The 21,093-nt window shown below is 39.9% G+C and overlaps 1 protein-coding gene across 13 annotated transcripts in view; it reads right to left on the minus strand.

Moving 5' to 3' along the window:
* NEB (nebulin) overlaps positions 1-21,093 on the minus strand; it is a 101,974-nt gene that overhangs the window by 48,910 nt on the left and 31,971 nt on the right. For all 13 annotated transcript variants that reach the window (XM_079310843.1, XM_079310852.1, XM_079310850.1 and 10 more), the window contains exons 50-87: positions 20,693-20,797; positions 20,493-20,600; positions 20,032-20,343; positions 19,520-19,723; positions 19,162-19,266; positions 18,364-18,471; positions 17,500-17,811; positions 16,873-17,076; positions 16,456-16,560; positions 15,868-15,975; positions 14,696-15,007; positions 14,079-14,282; positions 13,412-13,516; positions 12,959-13,066; positions 12,111-12,422; positions 11,484-11,687; positions 10,797-10,901; positions 10,513-10,620; positions 10,077-10,388; positions 9,327-9,530; positions 9,048-9,152; positions 8,446-8,553; positions 8,018-8,329; positions 6,937-7,140; positions 6,608-6,712; positions 6,045-6,149; positions 5,648-5,959; positions 5,243-5,347; positions 4,914-5,012; positions 4,641-4,742; positions 4,352-4,459; positions 3,232-3,543; positions 3,002-3,106; positions 2,813-2,917; positions 2,193-2,297; positions 1,274-1,381; positions 1,070-1,183; positions 31-228 (exon numbers count right to left, since the gene is read on the minus strand). In XM_079310843.1, coding sequence (XP_079166969.1) covers positions 31-228; positions 1,070-1,183; positions 1,274-1,381; positions 2,193-2,297; positions 2,813-2,917; positions 3,002-3,106; positions 3,232-3,543; positions 4,352-4,459; positions 4,641-4,742; positions 4,914-5,012; positions 5,243-5,347; positions 5,648-5,959; positions 6,045-6,149; positions 6,608-6,712; positions 6,937-7,140; positions 8,018-8,329; positions 8,446-8,553; positions 9,048-9,152; positions 9,327-9,530; positions 10,077-10,388; positions 10,513-10,620; positions 10,797-10,901; positions 11,484-11,687; positions 12,111-12,422; positions 12,959-13,066; positions 13,412-13,516; positions 14,079-14,282; positions 14,696-15,007; positions 15,868-15,975; positions 16,456-16,560; positions 16,873-17,076; positions 17,500-17,811; positions 18,364-18,471; positions 19,162-19,266; positions 19,520-19,723; positions 20,032-20,343; positions 20,493-20,600; positions 20,693-20,797 — 6,357 coding nt within the window. The remainder of the gene's footprint in view (positions 1-30; positions 229-1,069; positions 1,184-1,273; positions 1,382-2,192; positions 2,298-2,812; positions 2,918-3,001; positions 3,107-3,231; positions 3,544-4,351; positions 4,460-4,640; positions 4,743-4,913; positions 5,013-5,242; positions 5,348-5,647; positions 5,960-6,044; positions 6,150-6,607; positions 6,713-6,936; positions 7,141-8,017; positions 8,330-8,445; positions 8,554-9,047; positions 9,153-9,326; positions 9,531-10,076; positions 10,389-10,512; positions 10,621-10,796; positions 10,902-11,483; positions 11,688-12,110; positions 12,423-12,958; positions 13,067-13,411; positions 13,517-14,078; positions 14,283-14,695; positions 15,008-15,867; positions 15,976-16,455; positions 16,561-16,872; positions 17,077-17,499; positions 17,812-18,363; positions 18,472-19,161; positions 19,267-19,519; positions 19,724-20,031; positions 20,344-20,492; positions 20,601-20,692; positions 20,798-21,093) is intronic.

Below are 21,093 nucleotides of genomic sequence, written 5' to 3' on the forward strand. Positions count from 1 at the left end.
TTTATGATTTTAAATAAATGATAAACTGACATCACTCAGAATCTCCTGGGCTTTCCTGGCATGAATAACATCATTTTCTTCAGGGGAACAACTCCACTGGTGGAAGTACGTGCGGTATTCCAGATCACTGAGGATGTACTGGCACTTCTTGGCCAGGACATGGTTCATCATGTCAGCAGGAATATGGACATTCTTCTTGGTGTCTTCATAATTCTTTCTGTAAGCCAGCTGGAAAGCAAAGATTGGGAAAAGGTGAGAGGAAATAAGAGTGATTTTCTGTACAATTCTGGATTTTGGACTAAAAGGTGGCAGCATAACCTGAGATGGGTTTCCTGGATTTAGCAGCTAAACTCCCATGGGATTCAACAGGGCAGAAATATTAACTTAGATATTAATCACCTTTTATTTTGGTGAAGTTCTGTAAGGACAATTACCTTCACTTGCAGTTTTAACAGCTGATGAGAAAACTAACAAATCTTCAGGATTAAAAAACTCATGCTCCACACATAGTTTTCATCTAATTAAAGATAGAATATTTGGGATTACACTGATTTTATGGCCTGCATGACACATTGTATGTGCACTGCTAACAACAGAAACACACCAAATGTGCATTTCCTATTCCAGTTCTTAAATTCCTATTTCAACTCAAAAGCTACACTTTTATTTGTAAAGGAAATTAATCCCATGTGGTATTTTTTACTGCTCAGATCCTTAGACTGAAGCAAAAAAAGAGGGCTTTTTTGCTTACTGTAGTGTTTCTAATAGCTCAAAAAATCCCTTCTCAATCTCCTAAATAATTTTAAATTAAATTATTCAATCCAAATATAAAATCAGAATTCAGGAAACATAAACATGTTGAAATAATTTTTACTGATATTATTGTGGATTTATGTTAAGTCTGATCTTGATGTCGGAAGTCTTTTCCAACCTTAATGATCCTGTGATTCTACAGTTCTACCAAGCTTTGCATTATTTATGTTTAAGCAATGAAATAGTGAATTTCACCAGTGAAATAAGCAGGGAAATAAAGGAAATGGAAAATATTCCAGACTGGTTCATTCCTTACCGCGCTCCTCATTTTCTGGAATTCCCGGGAGTGAATCACACTGGGGAAATCACCAATATCCTTCCCAGCCAGGTAATGGCCTTTCAGCTTCTCATATATTTCCTTATATTTAAGCTGAAAAACATCCATGTGGAAATTTTAATGTTCATTCTAACAAGATATTTGAGAGAAAAAAAGGGAAATGATGGGAATATCCCTGCTGACCTCGCTGTTGATGTGGTTTGCATGTTTGGCTCCCACAAGTGGAACGTATTTCTCATCCAGAGTGTATCCAATGGGCTTGCTCTTCTCCCAAGCCTTCTTGTAATGTTTCTAGACAAAGCACAGACAGGTTTTGATGGAAAAAATCAATTCTATTTCTCAGTTATACACACATGGATGTGACATGGAAAACTGAATGTTTTTACAGAGTGGCTCCCAATAAATTAAATGGAGAATGTTAATTTTGAATAGTCATTCAGTATAAGGCAAACAGCACAAGTGTTCACTTCAGGAAGCTACCAGAGCACAAATTTTAACTGTTTTCTGCTCTCTTTATTATATGTATACAAGAAGAGTAATGAAAATATCTAAAAATATAGATATGAGCTCTGATTTTAAAATGCAATATAGAATTGAGATTGATAATTTTATAGATGCTCAAAATTGTGAAAAATCTTCAAGAAATATTGGTGTTTATTAAAAAAACATTAGTGTCAATGGAAATTTTCTAATATTTATTTTGTTAAATATTATTCACCTTCAGATTAAATTATGGAGTGCCGATTCATATGAATGAGTAATCACTTATATTTTAAAAAATATTTTTCTCATTAAAATCAGTGAGACTACTCAAAAGTAATTGCTTAATAATATAAATAATCTATAGTTGTTATTTCTTAAATGTAAAATTTATCAGTAGGCTCAGAAGATATTTTTGGATGGAATTATATTTAGTTTTGTCACACTATTTTGAGCTCTCCTTTGAGATGACTTCAAGGAAAGAAATCATCCTGTTTCCAATGATCCAAATGGGAAAGCTGAAGACAAAAGGGATTAAATAACCTTCCCAGTGCCACTGCTGAGAGTAGAACAGTTCCCCACACTCTGCTGCTTTCAAAGGTTGATATTTATGGGATCTCACCTCACTGTGGAGCAAGGACATGTCTTTGGCATGGTGCAGAGCAGGAGTATCATCAGACCCAATGTACTGGCCTTTCTCCTGGTTAAATGTTTCTTTGTATTTTAGCTTCAAAAGAAAGCAAACACAGTATTAATTCCACAGGAGAAATACATTATTCCTTTTAGTCCATCTATTATAGTAGACATAAATTTTCTCTTGTGTCATAGTGTTGTGTAGTACATTCCACCCATTGTAATATACAGGCAATGTTACTGTGTCACCTCAAAATCCACATGGTATTATTGAAAAATTTAAGATGCCACTCAGCAAATACAGTTTAGAAACTCCAGGAACTGTTCATCAAGAACAGGATTCAGTTTTCAACCACTGTAAGAAAAATCTGTGCAAACTCTAAGTCAGAGACATGCCATATCTACAGGAAAATGTTAAATTATTTGGACAGCAATATTGCATTGTTCATTCATATCACTTCTTCCTAAACTTGTTTACCCCAGGAAAGCCTGTTATTAATGATGTGCACACACAAATACATAAGGCTAAAACTAGTAAAGTTAGCAAAAGCAATAAATAATATATTAATTATTCCATATGTATTTAAATTTTTTTTAAAAGGTACATACATCACTCTGATTGACAGAGTTCATCTTTGCCAAAACGATCTCAGGAGTGTCAACCACGCTGGTGTATTTGGAAAAGTTATCCAGGGCTTCTTTTGTGTATGCTCTCTGCAGAGAGGTGAAATAACATCTTAAACACTGTGCAAGAGAAAGAAGTGCTAATTGTGGAACTGCTGAAATATTTTCTCTTACCTTGTTTATCAGTTCCTGTGCATTCTTAACTTTCTTATGCTCCACTGAATCGAGAGGGATCCAACCACAGCCACGGAGCCACTCCAGGTCAGCTTTATAGACATTCTAAACCAGAAAGACAATGCAAAAAGAGAGAAATCATTGAACTCAGGGTGGATTATGTGCTGTTGGGCAGCATCCTGAGGCCAGACCATGTGGAAAGGACCTCGTAGGGCTGCACCATCACTCACATCACTCTGGAGGTCGTAGGCCTGGCGTGAGTGGATCACGTCGCTCTGGTCAGGGAGGCAGGTCCACTGGTGCAGGTACTGGCGGTACTCAACATCACTGACCAAGTTCTGGCCCTCCTTGGCTGCCACAACTGCCATGGCATCTGAAGGCATGTGGATTTTGGACTTGGTTTTGTTGTAGTCTGATTTGTAGAGCCGGTCGTTCTGGATCTCGCCCGCGTGCTCGTACCACACCAGCTTGGGGTCATCCCTCATCTTGGCAACTCCCACATAGTGACCTCTCTGCTTGACATACTCAGCTTTGTATTTCAGCTGATGGGAGAGAGGAGAAACACAGAGAAAGTCAGCACTGGCTGTATCCACTCTGCTTTTAACCTGGGAACAACCTGGGTTTGTAAGCACAAAGAGCAGATGAGACAGGGAGCTGTCAAATGCAGCCTTAGGTTTTCAGGATATGACCAGATAAAAATCTGGTCACAAACAATAATGTTACTTTGTATAGGCCTTCCAGTTTAAAATACAGCATTTTAAGTCCAATATACTCCCAATTTTCAGTAAAAAGTATTGCTAACACAAGAGGAAAGACTTGCTAGAAAATGTTTCCTAACAAGTGCATTTAATCTCATTTTGGCAACAAATTATTTGAGATTGTCTCAAGAGTGGATGCTTACATTATACTGTTTTGACAAAATGTTTATTCCATATAGAACTCATATAATAATTTCAAGATCCATTATGCAAATATTTAAAATGTTAAGTGTGTACTGGCCTACAGGTTTTCATAGGCCAAAAACTGAAATCAGACCCCTATATGTTACAATCACAGTATCACTTAAATTATTTAACACTTGTAGAATATGGAAGTCCAGCTCAGTTGATTTTTAAAGGACTGTTTCTGGAGAGAGTGAATGTGCAAGGAATCTGCACTTCAGCACTAATATCTCCAAATCCCATAATCACAAAGATAGCTGAATTATTTGGAGGACAGTGGAATTCATAGGCCATGAAAAGTCTGGGTGTTACCTAAGATTAAAAGCTTTTTAAGTCTGTTAGGGAATTTTCAAGGCCTTTAACATTTCAGGCTTCAAGCATTTATCTCCCTAATGAGAAAAATCATTACCTCACTTTGGACATCACTTGAGTGCTTGGCATGAGAGATCTGCACTGTGTCAGGAGGCAGGAGGTAACCAGTGGCTTTTTCTTTCTCCCAACTTTCCTTGTACAAATTCTGTGGGAAATAAAAGTGATGAATAACCCAACACTGCTACAGTGATGGTGATTACTTAATGTATGAAATTTATATAGAAGTATAAAGATAATAAATCCTTCCTTCAGGTTGTTATCAGTAAGGCAGGTTTTCTAAATACCTAAAAAATGAGAGCAAATGCTGTCAAGGAGAGACCACATACCTGATTTAGAATTCTGGCTGCCTCTCGGGCCATATCCAGCTGTGGTGTATCTGTGAGAGTGTAATTGGTCTTGGCCTCATTCCATTCTTTGCGGTATTTAATCTAGGACACAAAGAAATTACTGCCTTGGAGCACCACCACACAACTGGGGAAACACCTCAATTTACACACCAAATAACAAACCAACCCCTGAATTTGCAAGGCCATTAGACAAAGCACATTAAATACAGAATCACAGAAGTCAAATGTAGCCCAGACAAAGAGCAAGCTTACATCACTGAGGATTTCAGTGCTGTTCTTTGCTGTGACATAATCAACTCTGTCGGCCACGGGAGTGAACGGGAGAGTTTCGGCTTTTGTGCGGTACTTCCTCTGTACCAGAAAAACAAGAACAGATCACCCTGGAATATTTGATGCCTAATACAGCAATTCTGAATAGATACACAAGACAAGGGGGAAAATCTCTCCAGACACAATGAATGTTGTGAAAATACTGCAGTTGCATTTTTCATTTGGGAAAAACTTCATTGTTTAAACCATTTAAAATATTGAGTGACAAATACCCCCAAAGAAAATTTTAGTATTGAAAAACATTTGGTTACCTCACTCAGGAGATCTCCAGCATATTTGACATGCTTGACTCCAAGAGAATCATTTGGCAACCATCCGATTCCCCGCAGCCATTCCAAATCAGCTTTATAAACAGCCTGGGAAAACAAAACAGGGTCCATGCTCTTAGCCACACATCCCTGTACCATCCAGCAAGATTCATAAATAACAGAATTTACTTCCAGTGGTTAAAAGGGGAGCAGTAATTCCAACACGAGCAATACATCTGAATTTATCACCCTTCAAACATGGCAATTTATAAGTGGCCTAAATTTTGCCAGACAAAGAGCAAGGTGAGTTCCCTGAATTCAGGAAATTCAGGAAAAGATTCTCCTTCTCCTGGAGCTGAAGCAGAATAAGAGGAGGCAATGCAGGATGAAGTTTTCAGGTGAACTTACATCACTCTGGAGGTCGTAGGCTTGCCTGGCATGAATGACATCGTTCTGGTCAGGGAGGCAGATCCACTGGTGCAGGTAGTGCCTGTAATCAGCATCACTGACCAGGGTCTGCCCGTGCTTGGCTGCCACGATGGACATCATGTCCACTGGCAGGTGGCACTGAGTCTTCTGCTTGGCAAAGTACTTCTTGTACTCTCGTTCACTCTGGACTTTGGCTACGTCCAGGGCAAACTGGATTTTGGAATCTCCCTTTGCGTCCGGCACTCCCACGTAGTGTCCTTTCTGCTTCTCATGCTCCAGCTTGTATTTGTACTGGGGGAAGAGCAGAGGTCACCATTAGCAGCAGCTAGCATGGAAGAGCTCTTGGAGCATAGGAGATGCCTCTTTAGGCACTTACATCACTGGCAATCTCTCTAGAAGCCTTGGCTGTCTTGATTGGAATTGCATCTGCTCTCATATCGTAGCTCGTCTTCAGCTCATCCCAAGCTCCTTTATATTGTTTCTGAAAAGGCAGATAAAACATCACACATGCTGAATTCTCTGGCATTTGCCATTACAGAAACAGACTTTCCAACCATTTATTTGCTGAAACAATGTAATTTTTGAGCATTTCTCCTGCTCCTAACCATAAATACAGCTGCCTCTGAAACATGCAACACCAGTTGTGCAACCTATAAGGCACACATCTTGTAAAAGTGTAGAAAATATTTGTATGCCTTGGATTCCTATCCTTTTCAATAAAATATTCCCTCAGTGAGATATGATATTAATAATTTTTAAATAGCTGAATCCAAGTATTTATTTTTAAATGGCTGAATACTTTAAGGATATTCAGTAGAGGGAAGGGAAATGTCAAAAGCCCTGTATGAGGACAGATCTCAGTGAGATTCAAAAAGATTCAATGTCTTGGAATGATATAATTCACATCCTACTTTAGAGAAAACAGAATGATAAACATACCTGGCTATAATTAACAGCATTAGCCTTGGCTAGATTGATTTCAGGTGTGTCTGGCATGATGTGGATCATAGTCTTGTCCTTTTCCCAGGCTTCTTTATATTTTGGCTGTTAAAACAATAATTTCATAATATCATCAGAATGATGGAATTTCACTTGTCAATAACATAAAATCCCATAAATTTCTCCTGAACTATCATCTCTAAAGAGCAAAATGTTTGGAAAAGCATTAAACTTAAAACACCACAGATCAGTTTTATATTTTAGCAGTGAGACTTCTCTTCAGCTTTAGTCTCTAGAGTGGAAGCAGCTTTGAGGAGGTTGGAACGTACAATGCTGATCTGTTCAGCGTTGATCTTGGCCAGAACAACATCTGGGGAATCCACAACACTGGTGTATTTCACACTGTCAATGGGGGTCCGATAGACGTTGTCACTCAGGAGCTCCTGGGCATTCTTCACCCTCTTAACTACTGGAGACTCATTGGGCAACCAGCCAATTCCACGGAGCCACTCTAGGTCTGACTTATACACAGCCTGGGTGAGATGGTCAGAAAAGGAAAACATTGTTTAAAGTTATTGTCTTAATTATTTTAAGCTATGCAGAGCAAATTATGTTTTATGAACCTAGCTAGAGTAAGATTAATCCTTTTTATACACAGGAGATCTTCGGTGTTGTAAGTGAAATTAAACCTGGCAACAAGATTTGAAGTAGTTGAGTTCTTAAACAACACATTCTAAACCTTGTAAGAAGAAACAACTGGAAGTTAATGATGATAAATATTAAAAGCTTAGAAGAGTCTTCCTGTCCCTTCCAAAACACTAATTCCTCCAGTTATTTCAACAACTTACAAATCCTAACAAAAGCCCCAAGCTGCCTACCAGGAAAAGTGACAAAAAGCAAGGAACAAGAACCTCATCTCCAAAGCTTGTAATTGACACAGTGGAAGATGAATTGACAAGCAGCAAAGCCAGGTAAGGAAATCAGCTACACTGACTCCTTCTGCTTTGCAATCAGCCACTAAAACCTCTCACTAGCTGCCTCACAGGATTTTCTTCCAATTAAATAAATTTCCAAGCTGACTCAAGTAAATAGAAGTAAAAAAAGCCACCTGATTCCAAGGCAGCAAACAGCTATTATTCCTAAACCCCAACAAAGCTAGAAAGACAAATCCTTCAGCCTCTCCAAATCACACCTGTCCAAAATCATTATGCAACACATTATAAACTAAAGTTTTAACAAAATTGAGAGATAAAACTGGTGCTTCTTAAGGTTGTAAAAGAGCAAACAGCAGTAAAAAAAATGGAAAAAACAGTCTAAATATAAATCTGTTGTGACTGCACAGCACTGAACAATCAGAATAAGTCTACAATATATTAAATAATAAAACTACACATCTCCATGTGTACTCACGTCGCTCTGGAGGTCGTAGGCCTGCCGTGCGTGGATCACGTCGTTCTGGTCGGGAAGGCAGGTCCACTGGTGCAGGTACTGCCTGTAGTCAATGTCACTGACCAGGGTCTGGCACTCCTTGGCTGCCTGCACTGACATGGCATCCACAGGGATGTGGATCTGGGTCTTGGAGTCGTTGTAGCCCTTCTTGTAGAGGCGGTCGTTCTGCAGGGCCATGGCGCGCGCGGCCAGCGCCAGCTTGGGGTCATCCTTGGCACTGGGGCACCCAATGTAGTGCCCTTTCTCCTTCTCGTGGGTTTCCTTGTACTTGTACTGGAAATGCAGAGAGAACAGAAGGTGTGTTGCTCACCTGGACACAAGCACCAGACAAAAGGTGCCAGCCTGAGCTTCACTCAGTTCTGGTGAGACACACGAAGAGAAGGCTGTACCTCACTGGCAATGTCTCTGGAGGCCTTGGCTTGTTTGATGGGAATGGCATCAGCTCTTAGGTCATAGCTTTTCGCCTTGGCCTCATCCCAGGCCTTCTGATAATGTTTCTGTAAAGAAAATTAATCACTTTTGTTAAACACAGTGAAACGCTTTCTCTAAAAACCTACTTGCTTGGAATGACCAGCTTGGGAGCCCTGTTTGCTTCCTATAACTGGCAGAATTACAATAATAATCCTGGCAAATGTCTCAACAGAAAACTCATGACTTAAAGTAGGTGCAAGATTAAAACACAAAGAGGGAGCAGAAATATTCCTGAAGACAGACCATGATGTCTGCAGACTCCAACAACTCCTCCATGGAGTGTATTTGGCAGGTTTTGCCAAAGGGAGCAGGATCTGTGTGGAACTGCACACTGAGCTTGGGAGTTTGTTCATGAATACCTGTTGATAGGCTGAGAGGTGATAAAAAGCCTCTGGATGTAATTTCCTGTTTACAGGCACATTAAAAGGAGGGTTTGTACTCCACCATTTACAGCAAAAACTGGAAGAACAGTTGCCTTCATTTTCTACCACTTCACAAACATTTCATGTTATTCTCTTACATTGCTGATGTTGAGAGCATTGACTTTGGACTGCAGCATGACAGGAGTGTCTGAAGGGAGGGAAATCTGGGTCTTGTCTTTATCCCAGGCCTCACGATACAGACGCTGAGGAGAAAGGAACAACAATGGCAATTCAGCACGGTGAGAAAAAAACACCAGGAGCAATTCTTTAGTAATTCCAATCTGCAAAACTTCCCAACTCATCATTCCCACTGTAGAAATTATGCCCTCCACCAGAAAGAAAAGAAATGTCACCCCACAAGTGAAAGGTGAGCTTACATCACTGAGCTGCATGGCGTTGGTCTTGGCCAGGACAATGTCAGGGGAGTCGGTGATGCTGGTGAACTTGAGCTGCTCCGGCCGCGTGCGGTACAAACGGTCATTGAGGAGCTCCTGGGCCTTCTTGGCTTTCACCACATCCACAGAGCCTTCTGTCAGCCAGCCAATGCCCCTCAGCCACTCCAAGTCGGACTTGTACACGTTCTACAAATGAACCAAGGGTTACTGGCACTGCAGAGGTAACTCTTAGCCCAGAGAGATGATGCATTCTCAGCCCCTGGAGATGTTCAAGACCAGTCTGGATGAGGCTCTGAATAACCAAGTCTAGTGGAAGGTGTCCCTTGCCCATGGCAGGGGGGTGGAATAAGATGATCTTTCCCAACCCAAACCATTTTGGGACTCTATAGTTTTAACTCTAAATGCAAGGAGGTTTTTTTATAAGCCTTTCCTCATCTTCTTTCCATATACTTTACACAACAAGCAGCCACTGATGCTGTGCTGTACCAAGTTCTTTCTAGACACAGCACTCCTGATTTGCACAGAAACAACGACACTTTTAAGACACTGCATTCAAACCAGGGGTGTAATCTGCAAATAGTCTGCAAGCAAACATCTAGACCAGACCAAGCAAACACGGCTTCCTTATGAACTTCCCCAAATATTTCTGCCACTCAGGCTGAAATCCTAGTCCCTAACATACAGAGCCTTACACAGCAGCCCTAGAGCTTTCCTGGACTGATTGTCACTCACGTCGCTCTGGAGGTCGTAGGCCTGCCGTGCGTGGATCACGTCGTTCTGGTCGGGAAGGCAGGTCCACTGGTGCAGGTACTGCCTGTAGTCAATGTCACTGACCAGGGTCTGGCACTCCTTGGCTGCCTGCACTGACATGGCATCCACAGGGATGTGGATCTGGGTCTTGGAGTCGTTGTAGCCCTTCTTGTAGAGGCGGTCGTTCTGCAGGGCCATGGCGCGCGCGGCCAGCGCCAGCTTGGGGTCGTCCTTGGCACTGGGGCACCCAATGTAGTGCCCTTTCTCCTTCTCGTGGGTTTCCTTGTACTTGTACTAGAAATGCAAAAAGAAGTGAATATGGGATGAAGGTCCCATAATTTCCTATTGCTACTGATCACATAAATACATATTCCTTTTTTTTAAGGTGACTGAAAATAAATGTAAAGGAAGAACATACATCACTCGCAATATCTCTTGATGCCTTTGCAGTTTTGATTGGAATTGCATCAGCTCTCATGTCATAACCCTTCTTTTTGGCTTCTTCCCAGGCTTGTACATAACGTTTCTACACAAAAGAAGACAGAAAATGGCTTATCAATATTCTGAAAGATGACGTTTCTACATTTCTTAATTGTCTCTCAAAATTTTCACTAATCCGTATTTTAGAACTTCTTTAGGATTAAAAAATGCTGATTTCACTCTGAATTTCCACAAGTTTAATAAATGTTTAAATGCCCTTACATTGCTAATGTTGGCTGCATTGGCCTTTGCTAACAGGATGTCTGGTGTGTCAGGCATGACATGGATGGACTTCTTGTCTGCATCCCAGGCTTCTGTGTACAAGCGCTGCAAGAGAGGAAAACAGCTCTTTACAAACAGTTCTTCATGAAATTATTTTACAATTACAATTATTTTACAAATGGCTAGCTCCAGTGAGCTCTTATACCCTGACTCAGCAAAGCTTCTCTCTAAACAGCTCAAGAAGGAAACTTTGTCCCTCCTCATTATTTCTCAGGTTAAGCTGATGCAGCAACTGATGGATTTTGGATTGTGGAGAAACAGCTATAGGAGGAAAAGTTAATTAATTATTCTGTAGAAGTTGTTTGATTATATTTGTTATAAAGGAGGAGGTACTTAGTGACTTTCACCCTCCAGGTCTGAGATATGATGCAGAAGTCTCACATCCAGAGAACTTCAGGTATTTGCTCATCACTCGTTCATCATCCAGTATCACCCTTGGAAAATCTGTGATTTAAGGGACATTTGTCTGTAGATTTTAACCAACTACTCACTTCAGACTGAGCCCTGAGAGAACAGTTTTACTCTACATTGATTTTCTCTCAAATCCACAAGCTTCTAATTTTACTTTGTATTTTGAATTTTCCACCTCATGAACAAGTTCTTTTAACTAGCAATGCCACCCCTCACCTTGCTCATGATCTCAGCATTTTGCTTGGCTAAAACCATGGGCAAGGAGTCGGTCACGCTGGTAAATTTGATTTGGTCTGCAGGCTGCCGATACTTCCTGTCACTGAGGATTTCTCCAGCTCTCTTGGCTTTCTCAACTTCCAAGGAACCAATAGGAACCCATCCAATGCCTCTCAGCCATTCCAGGTCTGATTTGTAAACAGCCTGAAAAAAAATTGAATGTTTGTTATATATGGGCAAGAGTGATCAAATATTAAAATTAATAGAAACAAGCACATTCTGTATGAATAACTGGGTATGTTTCTGAGAATAAGGTTCTGAAAACAGCTGTTGTTTTTGAAGATTAAGAAAAATAATTATTAAGCATCAAAAATAAAAAGGTATTGGAGCAACATACAAAGAAAAGGTATTTGAGTAATGCACAAATTACACCTCAGGTTAAGGACTGAAAAAATAGGATTAAACATAAATTTGATGAAAGAATTGGAAGAATGAAAAAATGAAAACATTTCAAAAAGTCTGACCCAAGCAACAAGAAGTGTAGAATCTGTACCTTAAAAATTACAGTTTACAAGACCCAAATTAAATATACTTAATGATATATTGGAAATGTAAGGGTTTGCTCACATCACTCTGGAGGTCGTAGGCTTGCTTGGCGTGGATCACGTCGTTCTGGTCGGGCAGGCAGATCCACTGGTGCAGGTAGTGCCGGTAATCGGCGTCGCTCACCAGCTGCTGGCACTTCTTGGCCAACACCACTCCCAGCATGTCCACAGGGCTGCTGAACCTTGTCTTGGACTTCTCAAAGTCCTTCTTGTACTCCCTGTCACTCTGGATCTTGGCCACGTGCATTGACCACATCATCTTGGGGTCGTCCTCGATGTTCCTGGCCCCGATGTGGTGGCCCAGCTGTTTGCGATACCCTTCCTTGTACTTGTACTGCAAGAAAAAAAAATCCATATATATATTCATATATTTTATCATTTTTTAACACAAAGCATTTAAATAGATTTCTTGGTAGAAAAACAAGGAGTATAAAAATCAGTTATGCTCTGTCTCTTAGTGATATTGCCTCATGCTTGAAACAGTCATTGCAGTTTTTCCTGGGTTTTGTATTCCAGTGTTTTGGATTTCAATGTGACACTGAAACAGAATTATTTCTTTACTCCAGAAAAGACAAGCATTTAAACTTTTAGAATTTATTGATTACTTATCTCTGCCATGGATGGCAGTGGGGGGGCATATAAATAATCTTCATGTTATTATATTTATTCATTACTATTATACATAACTCGCGCAAAAAATCCTGGCTATTCATTATTTTTGTGCACTAGAGGCATCTGGTAGAATCACTATGAAAACAGATTTCTCTATTATCTATTTTGTGAAATATTACATTAGCAAACAACTGAACAAAGATTCTGATTATTTTCCATTACCACATCCACAGAGCAATGAGAACAAAGCCTGCTCACCTCACTGGCAATCTCCCTGGAGGCTTTGGCAGACTGAATGGGAATGGCATCAAAACGCAAATCATAGCCCTTCTTCTTGGACTCCTCCAAGGCCAGTTTGTACATTTTCTGTGAGAAAAAAATCCACAGTTTAGTTTCAAAAAACAAAAAACAATTTCAGTTCAGCACAACTGTGTGGCAAAACAAATGAAATTCCTAAAGACTGGAAAATTTAAAAAGTTAAATTACATATTTCCACAACTTCCTGTAAAAATAATTTTTCATTTATGGTAGATAATATATTTTAAAAGAAAATATATTTTTGTGAAAGAAGAACTTCGATTTCAGCACTGAAACTGGCCATGTATGAAAAGAAACAAAATGGCAATATTTTACCACTAATAAAAAATCAGAGGTGACAAAATTGTGCTTATCAGAAACTTTTTAATTGTCCCAGCTTTCAGTTGCACTCACCTCACTGTAGTTCACTCTGTTTTGTTTGGCCAGCAGAATTTCTGGGGTGTCAGGCATGACATGAATTGAGGTCTTGTCTTTGTTCCATGCTTCAGTGTACAAACGCTAAGAAGGAAAACAGGAGGAGATTTATAGGACATTGAAAACCAGGTTAATATCTCAATAATCATGAAGAACACATTAATTAACATGATAGGAACCTGGTCTAGTGGAAATTGTACCTTCCCATGGCAGGGGGCTGGAACAAAATGATCTTGAATGTCCCTTCTAACCCAAACCATTTTCTGACACTAAAATATAACATGGATATACAGTTATGTGTTAATCTGGTAAAAGTAATATTACCAAAAGGAGAATTTATCTGAGGGAGTTTAAAACCATTAAGAAAACAGCCACACTGCTTCAGAATCATGAATAAACCAAAGTAATATTAGTGTGCAATGCACACACATACCAAGGAAAAGACTTAAACGTAAAATGCAGAATATTGCACAAATTTCTGTCTTTGACCTGAACTAAAAGTTTTGAGTGAAACAACAAGAGCACATTGATTGAAAATACATTATGCCAGAAGTGCAGCATTGCTTGTGTTCATTTCATTCCCACTGCTGGCTCCAGAGGTGAGGCAGAGACTTTTGCTGTGTCACCCAGGGGGATCAGGACTCACCTTGTTCATGGTGTCTGCATTCTGCTTGGCCAACACCATCTCCAGGGAATCCGTGACACTGGTGAACTTGATGGTGTCCGGACGCTGGCGGTAAATTTTGTCACTCAGGATCTCCCCTGCTCTCTTGGCTTTCTCAACTTCCAAGGAACCAATTGGGACCCAGCCAATGCCCCGCAGCCATTCCAGGTCAGATTTGTAGCAGTTCTGTAACAAGAAAATATAACACAAGTTATTTTAATAAAATAATTATAATGTGCGTTACACAGTGCATCTTTCCAAAGGAAAATAACCTTCCTATCAGCTCTTCATTCAAACAAATTCAAAGCTGTAGAGAAAACTGTAGAAAAAATGACAGCATTTCACCTGAATTAAGGGTGAAACCATTATCCAACTTTCACGGAATGGTAAAGGATAAGTAGTCCAAATCCTGGAATTACAGGATTTCATTCAAATATCAGTTTATTAATATAACTCACAGGAGACCTGAGTACCAATTAAGGGTGAAACTTAAAAATAAATCTCCAGAAATTGTTCTACCACATCAGAATATGATGGCCTGATCCAGTTATGTAAAATAAACTCATTCCTCATGAAAAATCAAATTCCAGAGAACTCACATCACTCTGGAGGTCGTAGGCTTGCTTGGCGTGGATCACGTCGTTCTGGTCGGGCAGGCAGATCCACTGGTGCAGGTAGTGCCGGTAATCGGCGTCGCTCACCAGCTGCTGGCACTTCTTGGCCAACACAATTCCCAGCATGTCCACGGGGCTGCTGAACCTTGTCTTGGACTTCTCAAAGTCCTTCTTGTACTCCCTGTCACTCTGGATCTTGGCCACATGCATTGACCACATCATCTTGGGGTCGTCCTCGATGTTCCTGGCCCCGATGTGGTGGCCCAGCTGTTTGCGATACCCTTCCTTGTACTTGTACTGAAACAGAAGAGATTTGAAGTTACTTGGTGTATTGACAAATTAATAAATAATGCTAACAGTTTAACATACTCATTATTTTGTAGAGATAAAAATATGATATAAGTCTTTTGGCTCTGGGATTAATTTTCACATAAGAAGCATTTTTATTAGATATCATTAGCTAAGACTTTTTATATAACTATAGCAGCATTTCAATTCACTAAACGTTTAATGTTACATCCTAAGATGTTTGGTATTTTATATTCTTTTACTATTAAAATTAAATTGTAAATATTAACTTACTTTAAACACTTCTTACAAAACTCCTTGATTAAGGCTATATGACTTGCTCTTAATACAGAGCACAGATATATCAAATTTGATAGAAAACAAGGAGCATAAAAATCTGTTCTCCTCCATCTCTAAGTGATGCTGCTTCATTCCAGAAGCAAAAGCTATCACAGTCATTGCATAGTTCATCCCTGCTTTTAAGTTCAGACATCTTGAATTTCATTATGACAGCTGAACAGAAATACTGTTTGAATCATAAATTAACTTGACAAATTCTACCATTGGTTCATACACCTTTTTGATCATGCTGCTTGAATATCCATGCACATCAACAGAAGTATTGCAGGGGGCATATCAATAATCTTTACATTTTATATTTATTTATTACAATGATATATTCTTCACAATAAAAATACTGGCTACTTCCTTCTTCCATGCACTAAAGGCAATGTAATATAATCACTAAAAAGAATCACTATGAAAATAGATTTCAATATTATCTATTCTATGAAGTCTGACAGTAGTAAACATTTTTGATTTTTTTCCACTACCACATCCATAGAGCAATGAGAGCAAAGCCTGCTCACCTCACTGGCAATCTCCCTGGAGGCTCTGGCAGACTGAATGGGAATGGCATCAAAACGCAAATCATAGCCCTTCTTCTTGGACTCCTCCAAGGCCAGTTTGTACATTTTCTGTGAGAAAAAAATCCACAGTTCAGTTTCAAAAACAAAACAGCATTTCAGTTCAGCACATCTGAGTAATAGAACTATTCAAGTTCCTAAAATATATGGTTGATTTTCAGGTGACTTAAACATCTTCAGCCAAGCTCTACATTCAGTAGAAAATAAAAAGTTGCAGACTTTAAAGACCTTGTAATTTTATTGTAGATGCTTGGAAAATTGGAATTATTTAGGGAAAGCAAAGCAAAACTAGTTATTTCCATACCTCGCCACAGAGATTATTTCTCATTTTTTGGGGAAAATATATTTTAATTGCCCAATTAGATATCCAGGAGTTCAATTCCTGGAACAATTCTGATTACAGCATGGGAACAGATCATTTCTGAAAATAACCAACCTGACAATATGTTAATATTAACTAAAAGTCAGAAATGAAAAAAGTATACTTGTCAGAAGTACAAGTTAATTGTCTCAGATTTCAGTTGCACTCACCTCACTGTAGTTCACTCTGTTTTGTTTGGCCAGCAGGATTTCTGGGGTGTCAGGCATGACATGAATCGAGGTCTTGTCTTTGTTCCATGCTTCAGTGTACAAACGCTAAAAAAGAAAACAGAGATTGATACAGCATTCCAAACTAGATTAATATATCAATAATCATGGAAAACATAGACCCTCCCAGATAACAATACAGGAAATGTAACAGGGATAGTCAGTCAGACAATTAGGAAGAGTTAGTATTAACAAAAAAAGATTGACTTGTGGAAATGTAACAACACTTTAAAAACACCACATTGATTAAGGAGATTGAATAAACCAATAAACATTGCTTGTGATCAGTTCATTCCCACTGCTGGCTCCAGAGGTGAGGCAGAGACCTTTGCTGTGTCACCCAGGGGGATCAGGACTCACCTTGTTCATGGTGTCTGCATTCTGCTTGGCCAACACCATCTCCAGGGAATCCGTGACACTGGTGAACTTGATGGTGTCCGGACGCTGGCGGTAAATTTTGTCACTCAGGATCTCCCCTGCTCTCTTGGCTTTCTCAACTTCCAAGGAACCAATTGGGACCCAGCCAATGCCCCGCAGCCATTCCAGGTCAGATTTGTAGCAGTGCTGTTAAAAATATCCAAAAAATCATCCAAACTGGCTATTCTATCAATAATAGCAATGATGCAACTTACATGGTGAATAGTTCATCAATAAGTAACCTCACTCTCAACAATTAATTTAAATAAATTCAAAGCACAGGAGAAAATACAGAAAAAACAACTGCATTTCTGCCTCATTAAGAGAGAAACCTTTATCCAACATTTACAGAATGGTAAATGATAGATAGCAATTCTGGAGCTAGAGGATTTATTTCATTGAAGTATCAATTAGTTAACAAATCCTGTTGGAGACTTCAGTTTCAATTAGCCACAAAACTTAAATAAATGTAGAGAAGTTGGTTCTACCACATCAGAATATGATGGCCTGATCCAGTTATGTAAAATAAACTCATTCCTTAGCTAGAAAAACAAATTCCAGAGAACTCACATCACTCTGGAGGTCGTAGGCTTGCTTGGCGTGGATCACGTCGTTCTGGTCGGGCAGGCAGATCCACTGGTGCAGGTAGTGCCGGTAATCGGCGTCGCTGACCAACCCTTGGCACTTCTTGGCCAGCACAATTCCCAGCATGTCCACGGGGCTGCTGAACCTTGTCTTGGACTTCTCAAAGTCCTTCTTGTACTCCCTGTCACTCTGGATCTTGGCCACGTGCATTGACCACATCATCTTGGGGTCGTCCTCGATGTTCCTGGCCCCGATGTGGTGGCCCAGCTGTTTGCGATACCCTTCCTTGTACTTGTACTGAAACACAAACCAAGATATTGCAATTCTGTATCACTTATAAATATCAATTACTCATATTAAATATTTCCAACAATAACCTTATCTCTAACCTACCATTAAAAAATCCCCAAAGAGTCAAATTAATTCTCATGTTAAGAATATTCTAGGATTCTTGGGCTAAAGTTTTTTTGCTATTGGAGTTAGAACATTAAACAAAATTCTTTTATCATTTTGCTTTTTGAAGAAATTTGCTTTACTAATACTAGTGAGAAATCAACCTAGTCTTATTAAATGCATTTAATCCCTATTACATATAAGATAAACATACTGTAAATACTTATTTATACATAAATTGTTATGAGCTATACAATTAGCATGATAGCAGCGTTATATTGTTCTACAAATTATCAACATTTATTATTTTTAAATATACATGATCATTTACTTGCAAAAATCTATTACTTAAGGTCACAGTTTAACTACAGTGCCTTTTACAGAATCCAGCTGATAATTTTCAGGTTGCAGAGGAGAAATGTCAACACAGAAAGGAACAAAAAAGTAGATTCTTACATCACTGGCAATTTGCCTGGATGCTTTGGCTGCTTGGATGGGGATGGCATCAGCTCTCAAATCATAGCCTTTCTTCTTTGCATCTTCCATGGCCTGTCTGTATTGTTTCTACATGAAGAATTAAAAAATGAGACTCATATAAGTTACACATATTATATTCTATGCAGAACAAATTTCTTGGAAGTAGATCTAATAATTGTGTTTAGATTTATTATAACCAGTTTTGTCTATCTTTAACTCAAAACCTCAGATCAGTAGCTGGTACAAATTAACGTCAAAGGAAGATCTTTACTAAACACATTTGTTAATTAATTTTTATTTTAGTGCTTTAAATAATATAACATTGACTACACTTTAGAGCTAAAATTTTCTTCTATGCAAGTGGAGTAAAACTTACTTCTTAAAACCACTGATGGGGCTTACTGATGTGAACTTGTTTGCCTAAAATAATGCTGAACACTGGCATCACACCTTTTCAGAATTATGCTGTTACTTACTTTTCTGGTATTAATTTTTGCCTTCCCAAAATTATGCACACTGGCAGAAATTACTCCCAAAAGTCCAGTGGAATCACACAACTCATGTGAAATTTATGGAATTTCTTCTCACCAGTGCTCACTGTTCTACGCATGCACTACTACAAATACACAAACAATGCTTTTAAAGTCACAATTCTTTTTTTACAAATATGGGAGTTACTTAAGGAAACTGATAGTGTCATCTCTAGAAGGTTTCCCAGAACATTCCCGATCCAGCCATGACACAGAGCAGTTATATTTGGAGAGCTCCCACACTCACCAGACTGTAGTTTTTCTTATTCTCTCTTGCCAGTGTGATTTCAGGCGTGTCAGGCATGATGTGGATTTGTGTCTTGTCTTTATCCCAGGCCTCAGTATACAAACGCTGCAGGACAAACACAGCAGAGCATTTGGAGACAACCACAACTGATAATTGTGACAAATTAACTTGGTAGTTATCTAGGAAGATATTATTAAATCAGCTCTTGGTGAAAAAAAGTTTCCCATTGATTATCAAGAATGGAAATTACATTTTTACAGCCTTGTTGTGCTGAAATCTCACAGCACAGACACAGGTCTGTGGTCCTAGTCCTGTATCAGGGGTTTAGGAAGAGACTGCTGATCAAATCCAGACTCACCTTGTTCATGGTGTCTGCATTCTGCTTGGCCAGCACCATGGGGATTGAATCTGGGATGCTGGTGAACTTGATGGTGTCTGGATGCTGGCGGTAGATTTTGTCACTCAGGATCTCCCCTGCCTTCTTGGCCTTCTCAACTTCCAGGGAACCAATGGGGACCCAGCCAATGCCCCGCAGCCATTCCAGGTCAGACTTGTAGCAATTCTGTTACAAAATATAAAGGCAGCAGTTAACAATTTCCCCTTTATATGTTAATCAGCATTTAAATATTTTTAAATTGCCTGTTATGAAGGATTATATGGAGATAATTCTGCTGTTTGACTGCATATAAACCTTCACAAAGGCCTTACATTGTGTGACTCCATCACTCCCCAAAATATAATGACCTTTCTTAGAACAGTGGGAAAAAAACACAACACGAAAAAATACTACATGAGAGAAACTAGTCTAATTTATAGATGAAGGAAGTTACAAACATTTCAGTAGTCCAGGGCCTATCAGCAAGTACTCACATCACTCTGGAGGTCGTAGGCTTGCTTGGCGTGGATCACGTCGTTCTGGTCGGGCAGACAGGTCCATTCATGCAGGTAGTGCCGGTAATCAGTGTCGCTCACCAGCTCCTGGCACTTCTTGGCCAACACCACTCCCAGCATGTCCACAGGGCTGCTGAACCTTGTCTTGGACTTCTCAAAGTCCTTCTTGTACTCCCTGTCACTCTGGATCTTGGCCACATGCATTGACCACATCATCTTGGGGTCGTCCTCAATGTTCCTGGCCCCGATGTGGTGGCCCAGCTGTTTGCGATACCCTTCCTTGTACTTGTACTATGGACAACAAAACGTTCACTGCCTGTTAGTTTAGGGTGTTTTATGTCATCAAGAGCCCTGTGGCAACACCTCCAGAAGCCACAGAGATGTTAAAGAAAGAAAGGATTCAGCCCCAGCGTGTGCCAGGAGGGCTGCTGAGCACTCACATCACTGGCGATGTCCCGGGAAGCTTTGGCAGATTTGATGGGAATGGCATCTGCCCGCATGTCGTAGCCCTTCTTCTTCTCCTCCTCCATCGCCTGCTTGTACAGTTTCTGAAACAGACACCACCAGGCCCTCAGACATCACTGCTGCCCAAACACAGCAGTGCCCAGGGACAGACACTGCATGCTCACCAAGCACCCACCTCGCTGAAGTTCACTTTGTTCTGCTGGGCCAGCAGGATCCCAGGGGTGTCTGGCATGATGTGAATGCTGGTTTTGTCCTTCTCCCAGGCTGAGATGTACGAGCGCTGCAAAATGAGGAGCACAGAGGGAGGTGAGACCCCAGAGCTGAGGAAAACAAACTCAATGAGATCATCCTCATGAACCAAAGCAAGGGGCATCTACTTTGCACTAACCCAGAAACTTCTGCCCTTTCCCCAAATTTTTCCCATCATTCTCCGTTTTCTTTCCCACATTGCACCCCATTACTGCTCCCACCACACAAACAAAAATTTCATCTCAAACAAGGAACACAAATCCCTGAGGCAAGAGAAGCCAACATCTCCTTTGTACAACTCGGGTCTTGGAAGGACATAGACCAACA

Source organism: Erithacus rubecula, assembly GCF_903797595.1.
Source record: "Erithacus rubecula genome assembly, chromosome: 8".
NCBI classification, from domain to species: Eukaryota; Metazoa; Chordata; class Aves; order Passeriformes; family Muscicapidae; genus Erithacus; species Erithacus rubecula.